General features: G+C 33.9%; 1 protein-coding gene across 12 annotated transcripts in view; it reads left to right on the top strand.

The window, feature by feature from the left end:
* LOC131051075 (uncharacterized) overlaps positions 1-13,786 on the top strand; it is a 190,223-nt gene that overhangs the window by 91,030 nt on the left and 85,407 nt on the right. For all 12 annotated transcript variants that reach the window (XM_057985464.2, XM_057985471.2, XM_057985503.2 and 9 more), the window contains one exon: positions 9,266-9,364. In XM_057985464.2, the coding sequence (XP_057841447.2) occupies positions 9,266-9,364 (99 nt within the window). The remainder of the gene's footprint in view (positions 1-9,265; positions 9,365-13,786) is intronic.

The raw sequence follows: 13,786 nt of genomic DNA, 5'->3' as shown, positions 1-13,786 counted from the left end.
GAATTTCATGGCTGTCGAATTTGAATTCGAATTCGAACCTTGTGACTTAGTATGATGGTGTATTTTGCTATGTTGTTTGACTATTAGCATAGTGGTGTATTTTGAACTTAACTACTGCTGCATATATGTATATATTTTTTTATTTTTATATGTTTTTGTATTAATGAACCCAAAACCCCCCAAAACAATTTGCCGAACCCACGAACCCGAATCTTGAACCCGAACCTGAGCCCGAACCGGAACCGGCAACTTAGGCTACAATTTTAGAAAGAATCACCATTTCATCCAGATGGAAGGAATGGCTTTTATGTGTCACCATTTGCTGCTCTTTCTGTTGCATTTATTTTCTTCTTTTGATCTTTGTTTGGATGGAGTATTTTAATACTTTAAAATTAAACCATAAAGTATTATTTAATTATCATGGAATGGATGCGTATGTGTTAATTTATTTATTTTTATACAATGGGAATTTGGAACTTCAGTAGGTTTAAACTTTAAATAAATACTTTTATATAAAAGTATTATATATTTAAAATTTTAAACCATTAAAGCATATGTTTTTTATTTATTTATCAAGGAATGAAGTTTAATTTTAAATATGAAAGTATTAAATATGGAGATGTCAGTTATTTATTTATTTAGGATTTTTTTTTATGGTTTAAAATTTTAAATATAGTCATTTCAAGAATATAATAGGAATTTGGATTGAATGAGGGTGAATTGTATATTGACCCAAATGAATGGTGCCAAAACTGAAGGACGACAAAAATGAAAAAAATAGGTTGTGCTTTGATACCAATGCTAAGCCAAGTAATTGAATTGCGAAAATGCAAATAAAATGGAGATGGAAACCCAAAATTATATTCATGAAATGAGAAACAGTGTACAAATCGATCAACAATATGACCTTTCAATACATCTTCAAGATGATTGTTCAGTTCATCTTTAGGATAATTATTTAGATTCTATAAGACACTACAGATTAATTACAAAATATTACATAAAGTATGTGAGTTTCCTTCCATTTCTTGGCTTCCAGTTCACCGTCTTGGGATTATGAATTTAGAATGAAGAAAAACTAACAAGTAACTTTTTATATATATAGAACTCATAAGTAAATGACTACTTACCTATGTCTTTGCTTCAGATTATAGGTACCAGAATTCAAGCAAGATTCTTAAATTTTAAGAAATGAAAGCAACCTGTCTAAGCACACAATCAAAACCTTCTAGCTGGCTTAAACAAAGACTACCTGTTTAGTGCAAACAAAATGTTGAAAGGAATGGCAACTTGAACAAAGAATGACACACCATTCAAAAGGATAAACAGCTAGTTTGCACACAAAGTTACAGCCTAGATGACTGATACAACATCAGTACAGAGCTTATGCTGTTGAAATTATTATTCAAGCTGGTTCAGCTGTGTGGTAAATTCATTGGTTTGATTGAGAATGAATAATAAGTGTCAAGCTTTGTGTAAATTTCATTGTATTTGTCTAGGTTATAACCTTTGTGTGCAAATTAGCTGTTTAGTCTTTGGACTTGTGTGTTGTTCTTTGTTCAAGTTGTCTTTTATTTCAGAATTGAATTAAATATTTGAAAGTTGTCATTTGTGTGTTTAGATAGGTTGGTTACATTTGTTAAATTTGAAAATATTGCTTGCAAAACATGAATATTATCAGTCTAGTACTTGTAATCTGAGGCAAAAATGTAAGCAAGTAGTCTTTCATTTAACGGTAACCCCCTTGCCACCATGAAATTATTGTATAGTGTTAATATTTGTATATTTTCTCTATAGTCTGTGTCAAGGGTTAGTTTAGCTTAGGTTTAGTTTATATCTACAGCATTTTTCCCTCCAAATTTGAAGCATGGTTCTACCATACGCATTTTTCCATTTCCTGTTGTCTAAACAAAGATAAATTAAAACACCAACACCATGATAAAAAATCCATACTTATTTTTATAGAAAATGGGCTCAGATTTTCCGGGAAAAGTCATTAACCAATTGCAAGAGATACTTCACTTCAAATACAATAGGTATCTTCATTGGACCATTCAAATCAGTAATTACTAGATTCAAACCTCATTTTGTATGCCTGGCTTTATTAGTATTGAATGAGTGTCAACTCTTTTTTCCAATTTAACATCTTGTACAGGCATCTTTGCTTTATTGAATGGACAAAAGCCTATAGACCATGTTAGTCTTATTGACAATTTAGATGTTCATGTACCTCATGTCAAAGTACATTTCTATTCTGCACTGCTGATAGGTATCTTCATTGGACCATTCAAATCAGCATTTTCTAGATTCAAAACCCATTTTGCATGTCTGGCTTTATTAGTATCGAATGAGTGTCAACTCTTTTTTCCAATTTAACATCTTGTACAGACATCTTGGCTTTATTGAATGGACAAAAGCCTATTGACCATGTTAGTCTTATTGACAATTTAGATGTTCATGTACCTCATGCCAAATTACATTTCTATTCTGCACTGCTGGTAGTACATGGACATTTGACGACTTGGGATCGACAAGTTTTGACAACCCTTTCTCCCTAGTACTGACTATAATAACCTTGTTATCATGAAGAGTTGTGATGAGACATTTAATGCCTTGAAATTTTGCATAGAGTTGGACTCTTTGGTTTTAAGTATAGGTAAATACTTTAGGTGTCCACATCTCGTGTCAAAGTGCGTTTCTATTCAACAGTTCTCCTAGTGCATGAGCATTTGATGACTTGGGTCAACAGGTTTAGACAATCCCTTCTCCTCAAGGCTGACTGCAAAAACCTTGTAATCATGAAGAGTTGTGACCATACATTTGTTGTCTTGAAATGTTGTATAGAGTTGGACTCTTTGGTTGTTTCACTAAATAGATAGAAGATTTTTGGTCATGTTAGGAAAATATGAAACATCCTTGAAAGTACAACTCATAGTTTATTCAATGTGACACAAACATCTCCACATCATTTACTATGATGAATCATCACCCAATAAAACAGATTCATTTCTACTCTTATCCTCAGTAAAGGTCACATACTAGTTGTTATGACATGTATTGTGTATAGATACACTTATTCAAAATACCAGATTGTGGACTCAACTGAATGAAAATGTGATGCATGAAATGCAAATCCTGTTCATCAAGGCTCTCAACAACATTAGCTTGAGTATGATTGCTTTTGGATTCAATTGTGTATTTTTTTTAATACAAAAGAATTTATACAATTGAATGCAAAAGCACTTATACTGCTTTCATGGACTGTGAAAAACTCATGCCTAGCATTAGCTTGCGATTACCATTTAAGTCCCTTGTCACTCTTTCTTTTTTGGAAGTTTCTATTCCAATTTGATCTATTGGATGCATTATTGCCTTTGTAGGAGTCACTTGATGAGCTACTAGTGTTCTGTTGGCCTTTACCCTTGATCCATGCACTGATGCATTCTTTGTGATGTCTGAAGTTGATGCTTCCATCTGATCTTAATTCCACTCTTTCTGCAAAAGATGTGTAGATAATTTCTCAAAACAAACATTTGAATCCCTGCAATTAGATTAGGAATTCAACAAATGGATTTCAGGATGATGGTAGCCGTTTTAAGAGCAACTCTACAATATTTTTATCATCCATTTGTTTTTGAATAGCTGATAACTGACCAAAGATCCTTAAATTGCATCAAGTTTTTGGAAACTAATCCTGCTTCTGGCAACTTAGATGCAAACAATAGGTTATTTAGATGTGAGATATGTCCAGCTTCTGATGTCTCGTATTTGTTTATAGATTTTCCCAGAGTTGGTGCCCACGTACCATTTCAGACTTTTGGTATTAATCTGTCTGTGATTGACAACTTTAGAAGCATTGAAGCTTGTTCATGTCTTCTGTCAAAATCCATGGGGTCAGCAAGCAGCTATTGTTTCTCTGTTTGATATTGTCTGGTCGAGGTATCTATACTTAGAAATGGTGAGTGTTTTATGATTCTATAAACTGTTATTTTTCCCATTTGACTTTTGGGACTTGGGAATGAGTAAATATTGTATATTAGTCCTCATTGACCAGGAACCTTGACCATTTAGCTTCCAAAAATTAAAAAACTCTTGCAGTACTCTGCAAATGCAAAGGCTGAAATACTACTGCAAATGACTTTGAAAAACTAGAACAGAAAATCTGACAGTTTCAGATTTTAATTGAGTCTCAACCAAAACATGTAATGTCCCTTTTTATGAAATACCCTAGTTTATCCTAGATTATAATTCTTAGTTATTAAGAGAGGGAGTACCTTTAACTCTTAATAGTAAAACCCAGAATGTCTTAATGTCTTAAACATGGTTGTGACAACGAGTTCCTACTTGCTGTGAGTTCAATCTGCTTTCTTCGATGTTCTTGCTCCTTATAATATAGTATCAAGTTACTGTATTAAAACAGATGATTTTGACAGTAATGTATTGTATTCTCAGCGCTTAGATTATATTGGTAACATAGGTTATATGTTAAATATATTTTAATATGCGTGCAATATATTATTATCTTATGTCAAACTGAACCACATTATATTCCGATCATAACAGTCATATCAGACTCTGGTGTCAGCATTCTAATATGTTATATTAGTAATGATATTTCTCAGATTCGTACCTATTGCAACTTCCTATTTACTACCACCACAGATTTCTTATCTTTTTTCTCTTTCCTTATTCGATGACCCCTTTGCTGGAAAGAGATCGGTCTCTTTTAAAATACTCCTACGGTTATGACTTTTCCCAATGGACGTGTAAAGCAGAGTTATGACTATTGACCGCAGCCTTTGGTATCTTGATTTGAAACGCTAACTTATAAATTTATAATAAGCCATTGGTCAACACTAATGGTAATTACCATTGAATATTAATAATTGTTTGTGAATATTTCTAAATAGTAATATGTATAAAACAAATAAATTAATAATCACAGTAAACAGATATAAATACTCAAAATATATGGGATTCTCATGGGAATTTACAATGATTGTAAATGATTCATTTAACAGAGCAATATAATAATAATGTACAACAAATAAATAAAAGACACACACACACAAATATATATATATATATATATAGTCACAATATAAGGGCTATTACAATCATCCCTACTCAAGATTGCTTGTCTTCAAGCAATTGACAATTTTCTCAAACTGAGTCATCTACTAATAAAAAATAGCACAAGTTCACATATGAATATATGAAGCATACACGAAGTATACACATGAATGCATGTAGACATGGAGCATACACTTGAAAACACAGAGTATACACATGAATATATGTAGACATGGAGTATACACATGAATATATGTAGACATGGAGTATACACAGTTACTTAAAACATATGTATGAATATATGCAAGCACGGAGTATACAAACAAATACACATGTTGTCAAACCTTGTTTGAAATCCTGCATTAGGTTAGGAAACCATTGGAACTAATAATATAAATCTCTAAAGAAAGATAATCAAATATAAATTAACTTAACCAGGGTCTGGTCTGACTCCCTATAGAAGTTCAATCATAAGAACGTGGGAGTAAGAGGAATGATGAGGTGTCCAGAGCCTCTACCCTAGGCCCAAGAGTGGAGTGAAAGCCAGAGCCCTCTTGGCCTCATGGGACAATTAGTCAAATTACCATGAGGTGGTCTACCTAGTGAGGTATCCTATCCCCGTTCCCCTTCATCACTTCCATCCTTATCCCCTTGTTAATAATCAATCATGATAGAGTTTGGAAAGATACAATAGGGTGTCTTGAATGTCCTTCCCCTCTAAGTCCAAGAGCGGTGGACTCTCTCTTACACCCCCTTGGCCTCATGGGACCATCGGTGAACTACCATGAGGTGGTCTACATAGAGGAGGACCTCATCACCATTCTCCCTCCTTGTACTTCCTTATATTAGTATCATGGCAGTTTACTCAATAAATTTATCATGGATTACTTATACATTTCATAGTCGTGTAATTTAAAACAAGTTTTCTCTTTTCTTTTCTCACTCATTGCTGTTGGAGCTAGTTAGGTGTATGTATTTATGATCACTAAATACGTTCTTCCACAAAACTCAATTTGTTTATTGTCTAGTCCTCTTTTGGTTGAACGAATTTAAGATTTTCTTCATCGTATCTTGTTTTCTTGCAGAGGTTTTCCCCTTCCTCCCTACTCGTTTCTTTATGGGGTATAACTTCAATACGATGGGCTTCACCTTTTCTTTCACACTTATGCCCTGGCTCCCAATTTTCTTTGCACCTGTAGCACAAGTTTTTATTCTTACGATTACTTTGGCTGCATGCATGCCCCTCCTCCCAGGGATCTTTACACTTGTAACACAACTTTTCCTCTTGATGTTCTTTATTACAAACATGTCCATGCTTCCATGGATCTTTAGATTTGAAGCACAGACTTTTCTTTCTAAGTTCTTCTCGAGTGGCTTGAGAAAGAAATATTCCCTCATGCCTATCCTCTTTATGGGAATACTTAGATGCAATAGTTTTGGACTTCTATTTTAATGATGGGGTGCCAAATTTTAGGGCCTTGTGAATAGCTTCTTCTAGGTTTGTTGGTTCCATGGCACTTACTATGTTTTTGATTGATTCCTTTAATCCTTCCACAAAGAGGTAAGTGAGTCTCTCTTGAGAGATTTCTGATACCATGACAGCCAACCTTTGGAAGTCAGTGGCAAACTCCTCTACCGTCCCTTGTTGTTTAAGTTGAGTTAATTCTTTGAAATACCATTGTGCATGCCTTCGGTCAAATCTTTTGATGAGTTTTTGTGTGAACTCATCATACGTGAATATTTGTTGATGGTCTTGGGTGACAAGACCATGATGCCACCATTCTTGGGCTGTCCCTGTTAAATGCAACACCCCAAATTTGATTGCATTCTCTTCTACCATAGGACTTAAGGATAGGTAAGTATCTACTTTTGTACCCACGAGCGTGCAGAAGTTTTTCCAGTTGCATCAAAGTTAGGCAAGGTAATTTTGTTGATTCTTTCTTTAAGATCTTTATCAGATTGCTTCTTCCTTTTTGTGCGAGGATTGGCTTTCATTTTGGCATCACAATAGTCATTGAAAGACACACGTCTCCTTAATTCGGGATCCAACCTAGAATATGTTCCCAAGATTTCATCAATATTATCAGAAGGGGGTGCATTTTCTTCATCTCCCTCTTCCTCATGAATCTCATTGGGTAGGAATGAAGGTCTTGTTGGTCTGGAACTCCTTGTTTGGTTGTTGTTTTCTGAATGGTTTGAATGTGCTTCTCTCCCATTTCTCTGATTGGGCCTAGGCTGGTTATTACTTATGGTTTGAAGAGTTAACATAAGTAGCTGATTTGTTTTCTGATTTTGTTCAGAGAGGGCTTGGATAGTTTGGGCTGTTTGTTCCATCAAAGCCCTTAATTCATTGCTTAGCTGTTCATCACTCATTTTTTTTCCTCCTCTTGACATTAACTAGATTTTACAGGATGGTAGGAAAATAGCTCTGATACCAATTGTAATGTCCCTTTTTATGAAATACCCTAGTTTACCCTAGATTATAATTCTTAGTTATTAAGAGAGGGAGTACCTTTAACTCTTAATAGTAAAACCCAGAATGTCTTAATGTCTTAAAGATGGTTATGACAGAGAGTTCCTTACTTGCTATGAGTTCAATCTGCTTTCGTTGATGTTTTTCCTCCTTATAATATAGTATCAAATTACTGTATTAAAACAGATTATGTAGACAGTAATGTATTGTATTCTCAGCCCTTAGATTATATTGGCAACACAGGTTATATGTTAAATATATTTTAATATGTGTGCAATATATTATTATCTTATGTCAAACTGAACCACATTATATTCCGATCATAACAGTCATATTGGACTGTGCTATCAGCATTCTCTTATGTTATATTAGTAACGATATTTCTCAGATTCGTACCTATTGCAACTTCCTATTTACTACCACCATAGATGTTTTCTTATCTTTTTTCTCTTTCCTTATTCCATGACCCCTTTTCTGGAAAGAGATCGGTCTCCTTTAAAATACTCCTACAGTTATGACTTTTCCCAATGGATGTGTAAAGCAGAGTTATGACTATTGACTGCAGCCTTTGGTATCTTGATTTGAAACACTAACTTATTATAAGCCGTTGGTCAACACTAATGGTAATTACCATTGAATATTAATATTTGTTCGTGAATATTTCTAATAGTAATATGTATAAAACAAATAAATTAATAATCTCAATAAACAGATATAAATACTCAATATATGGGATTCTTATGGGAATTTACAATGATTGTAAATGATTCATTCAATAGAGTAATATAATAATACTGTACAAGAAATAAATAGAACACACACACACACACACACACAGATATATAGTCACAATATAAGGTCTATTACAAAAGATATTAAAATTTAAATTAATTTGAACCTAGCCCAATATGTCATCACTTAAAAATATATTAAAGACATACCAAGTATCATGCGATCTAAACATCCACATTACTGCTACGCTATACTCCTCATTCCACCTCTCTGCATAACTAATCATGCAGCTTGGACAATCAATATTTAAAGTTAAAGGTTTGACGGCGATATAAACTCTATAAATACTGATGTGTTGGATGTGCCTGACCACACATCATGCAACCTGTGCTTCACTCTGCTAGAAACACCACCGACCCATGTTGAGCTGTCCAGGCCTTCAACAGATTCGTAGGTCATCTTTTGTGCCTGACTCCTAATATCTCATACCTCACACCTCCCCTGCACATACTGCACAATTCCTGAGTTCCCTGCAGAAGGCTGACATGATCTGATGGCACTGCTTTAATGTGGATGGTTATGTTAATGGATAAGCAGATAAATTCACCCTGCGGTAGTTGCAACACTTTCATCCTGATCTGGATATGCCTTGCTCCTCCTTACTACTCCTTGTCACTCAATCAAATGCCACCCACAAGTCTACACAAGTGTCTGTCTTCAAAACCTGCCTCCTCTTCAGTCTTCTCTGATACCATGTTAGCATTTATGTGCAAGCTATGTTATTACATGGATTTAGATGCTGCTATTTATAAGCTGGCAACCTGCTAATACAAACAAAAACCATGAAACAAAATATGAAACGGCTACCAATTTAGGCATAACAAGTCGTCTATTACTAAGCAAACTTAAACATCAAACAGCTATGTTGCCTAAATGTGTATTATTTAATAATTTTTCTCAAAATCTTAATTTGAGCATTTCTTGCAGTGTCCTGATCCACATTTCAAGAAAAAACATCACAAGCGAAGGATTCTTCAGAAACCACTAGCAGATGCAATTATTAACAACTTGGCTCCTGGTGGTCAGGTATTTTACAATCTTTTGCTGATTGATGTATTAATTAGCGTCACTCTGCATTAATCAGAGTTTATATTAGAAAATCCCAACACGATGAAAAATGCCATGGTTCTTCAGAATGTCTTAAGTTTCCAAATTAGAATTGCATACTTAGATTGCAAAATTATATAATGATTTCTTGTTTTTCAGCATGGAAGACTTCGGTTTTGCATAACATGATTTTTACAGTTTTTTCATAATAGAAACATGAATTTCCTTCTATTAGAAGAACCTACATATGATCAATGTAATATATGTATAAGACTATAAGTAGTTGGATAATAATCCATCTGTATGCAACATGAATGCTTTTTGTATGGTTATTTATGAGAAGCTGTTAGTGTAAGAACTATTGTTTCAGATTTGGTTTAATTGATCAAAATATACTTTATAAGTTTATAACACCATTTCTGACGTTTGTCTGTACATAAATAGAGAGAAATAAGCTATAAAACTGTAAATGAATAACACAATTATAGACCAGAGATTACGACAGATGTGCAAACGTCAAGATGACAATATTGTACCAGGGGAAGCATACTAGTAGCCATTATAGCTAATTTGCTCACCCATAGATTCTAATAAGTACATTGGATGGATAAAGTAGTTGAACTCAAAACATTTGGCCAACTCTTGATAAATTTTTTTGTGCTTTTGTTGTCAATAAACATGAACACCTTTTTCTTTTTGATATATTGCCAAGGATTGTGGCATGATGCAAATCCAACAAATGAGAACTTTATCATTGACAACTTGCTCAACATTCTCTTCTTGAGCATATTCAATGTAGAAAATTTTCTTCTCTATGCAGTTATGACCTAAGTCACCAGGTTCGAATTCGAATTCGAAGTTCGACAGCTTTGAAATTCGAATGAAGTTTGATGTGGAAAAAATTCGAAATGTATAAAATTCGAATTAAATTCGCCATATGTAATAAATTTATAAATAAACATTATAAATAAATATTATAAATAAATAAATGTGTATTATGTGTATTTTGTAAAATCATATTGTATAAAATAATAATAATATTAATATATTATTAAACCTAAAAAAAATAAAAAAAATAAAAAAATATATAATATAAAATTAAAAACTATTAATATAAAATTATAAATTATATAATAATAATATTCAATAACAATACACACATTATAAATAAATATTATAAATATATAAATGTGTATCATCAATTATGTGTATTTTATAATATTATATAATATAATAATAAACCTAAAAAATATTAATTATACTATTGTTTAATAGTATTTAATTATTAAACCTAAATTATTTTTTTTTAAAAAGAGGATAAGCGCAAGCCTACCCATGCAGGTCGGGCGACTCTCGTGGGCCGTGACTGCAACTTCCATGGCGGTCGGCAACGTCGGGTAGCAATGGCGACTCCCGTGGGCCGCGATTGCCAACTCCTGCGACTGGCAATTCCCGCGATTGGCAACTCCCACGACTAGCAACTCTCGTGACTACAATAGCAATGGAAACCCGTTCGACGAAACCCTAAAACGCAAGATAAAAAAACGGTTTTCGGTTACCCTAAATTTTTATTCGAATTTAATCGAATTTTTTAAGGTTTTTGTAGAATATTTCAAGTTCGGCGAATTTCGAACTTCAAGGTTGAAATTCGGCTGAACCTGGTGACTTAGGTTATGACCCTTTCTTTGTCATGACCTTGCAACAGAGAGTATCAGAAAATTGTGTTATGGAATAAGACTTCACAATTTTCTTAGAATGAGACACAGGCGCCAATCTACATCCACGTCAATGCAGCGATTCACATACAAGCCATAGGATATCTATCAGAAACTATAAGAATGGAGTGCATATTGAAATTATTGTTATTCATCTTTGATGAGGTGCGGTTATCTTAATTATGATTAGTTAGAGGCAAATGGTATAAATTAGTAAGAGGCACAATGATTAGCCTACTCTACTAGAGACGCCACCCTTAGAGGAGGCATTACAATAGAGGGGGCACATCCCTTCCATCGTAAGGAAGGAAGTATATAGTTACATGCTGCGATTCAGAATGGGGGGATCATTGGAGGATAAAAAGGGAATAAAGACGTTAAGTCTGTATCAGAAACAATTACTATCAATAATCAGAACAGTATGCTGTATCATACCCATGATCATATATTGGTTTACATTTATGCTATGCTGTGTCTGCATTCTGTTATAAATAATGAGTATATATATTGTTATAGATTTTGGTATAAAGTATATAAGAAGTACTGTCAATGAAATTTTGTATTTGTTGATAATAATCTAGGTTGCTGGTTCGGGTTCAGGTTTGAAGAGCCGGTTCAACGGGACGACAAAATTTTGAAATGGGGTTTGGGTTCGTTAGTACAAAAACATGTAAAAGTTATATATAAGCATGAATTAAGATTAGAATGTCACATAATATCATATAAACAACAAAAACACCATAGACTTGTAATCATAGCATCATGATCATACCATCATAGCTTCATCTACTTCAAGTTCAACATCAAAATATTAAAATGATAATATCAAGTTGAAGTATCATTGTTTCAAAATTCAACTTGCAACAATTGGAACTTTACAGTAAGTTAAAATCATCTAATGGATTCTTATTCTTCTTCTTCTTTAATGGCATTTGTTGATTCACAAATACTGCCAAGGCCAATGGAATCAGCTACACCAACTGGCTGTCCAAGTCCTCCAATGCAGCAACTGCAAGCTGAGAAGTGGAAGGATCCAAGTCCGTATGCTCTGCATTCATACCCCACATCTTTGACTCCCCTTCTTTGTAATCATTCTGCTTGTGTGAAAGGAGACGCATGTTGGAATGCACATATACTAAATTCTCCGCTATTTTTGATTGCAACCTATTGCACTTTATTGAGTGGATGAAAGAATATGCGCTTCAATTTCTTTTTGATGTAGATGAACTAGCGACCTATGAAGACAAGACAAAGTAAATGATTAAAACTAAATTATTAAAGATATAAAATTTCTAGCAACTTATGTAGACAAAGTAAATTAAAATTATAAATAAAACTTGTGATATAATTTTGATTGCGAGGGGCTGCAGTAATTGGAATCGTTGGCCATGGAGGTACCACCAACTATGAGCATCCTTCTTAAATCGATGACGAAGAGTGTAAATACTTAGACCTCTTGCATTCACAAACTCTATGAACTCATCTGAAATCAAATCTCGCATATCATGATCACGAAAGAGTCTAAGGAATGCTGCCTTGTACCCATCCGACACTTATAAATCTCTATATGGTGGAAGCCTTCTCGACATGTCAAGATATTGTTTGCTATAATATTTTGGTGTCAATGCATAGGCAAGAAGATGTAGCAGAGTGGTCATCTTGTTCCATCGTTCTACAAAGTTTTTTTTCCATTTTATCCTGTGTTTGTTGTGCCAATTTAGTGGGCTGATTTGATTGTGTTGATTAGGAGCTACAAAAGAGTACCCTCTGCGTAAATAGAAGTGTAGAACCTTTTCTATTGCATAGTTCATGATTCCATTTCTAGGGCAGCGAGGATTGCTTTCAACCTACGTTACTTGGGGACGCGTCCTCGGGCTAAAATCCCCCGTCCTCGTACCGGAGACTTGGGGACGACCCCAAAATTGCAAAATCTGTGGGAAATGTCCTGGAAACTTGGGGACGGTAGTGATTCTAAAAGGGGATGTCCCCCAGTCCCCAATATGGTTGGGGACGTTTGTGACATCCCCTAACCGTCCCCCTTTTCCTAGCACATTTAAAAAAAAAAAAGACTCCAATGCTCAAAAAAACATTTATTTTATTTTATTATAGGTCTGTAAAACTGGATTTTCACTAATAGGATGGGTAAACATGTCTGAATCACTTCCAAAATCACTTAGAAATAATGAGTAGTAGCCTAGTAAAATTTCACAAACACTTAGAACTTGGAAGTGCGTAAAAAAGTGGTTGCAGGTCTGCAATATTGGACTTGTGAAAGGTAAACAGGTCTGAATCATAGCCAGAAGCACTCAGAAATATGAATAACAGCTTGTTAATGAATTTCACAACACCCAAAACTTTGTAGTGCATAAAGAAGCGGTTGTAGGTCATAATAGTAATGGAAGACTATCAAAATATCCTCCAACCAGAAAGAAGCAATGAACTACATGCAAACAAGTGTTGGCATATTGACAATGAATTTTCAATTATGAATGCATATTGAGTATTGACAATGAATTCTGAATTATGAATGCATATTGAGAATTGACAATGAATTTTGAACACAAATGTGGTATGTTAAGGTTCTATGATGTACATATACTTGCCTTATCCATTTTTTCATATCAATATAATGTATATATACATTCTTTATCTATTTTTGATATGAAAATTTAAAATTTCCCTATAT

Source organism: Cryptomeria japonica, chromosome 2 (genome assembly GCF_030272615.1).
Source record: "Cryptomeria japonica chromosome 2, Sugi_1.0, whole genome shotgun sequence".
Taxonomy (NCBI): Eukaryota; Viridiplantae; Streptophyta; class Pinopsida; order Cupressales; family Cupressaceae; genus Cryptomeria; species Cryptomeria japonica.
Note: the sequence above shows the minus strand (reverse complement) of the source record. Positions and strands in the feature narration are given on the sequence as shown.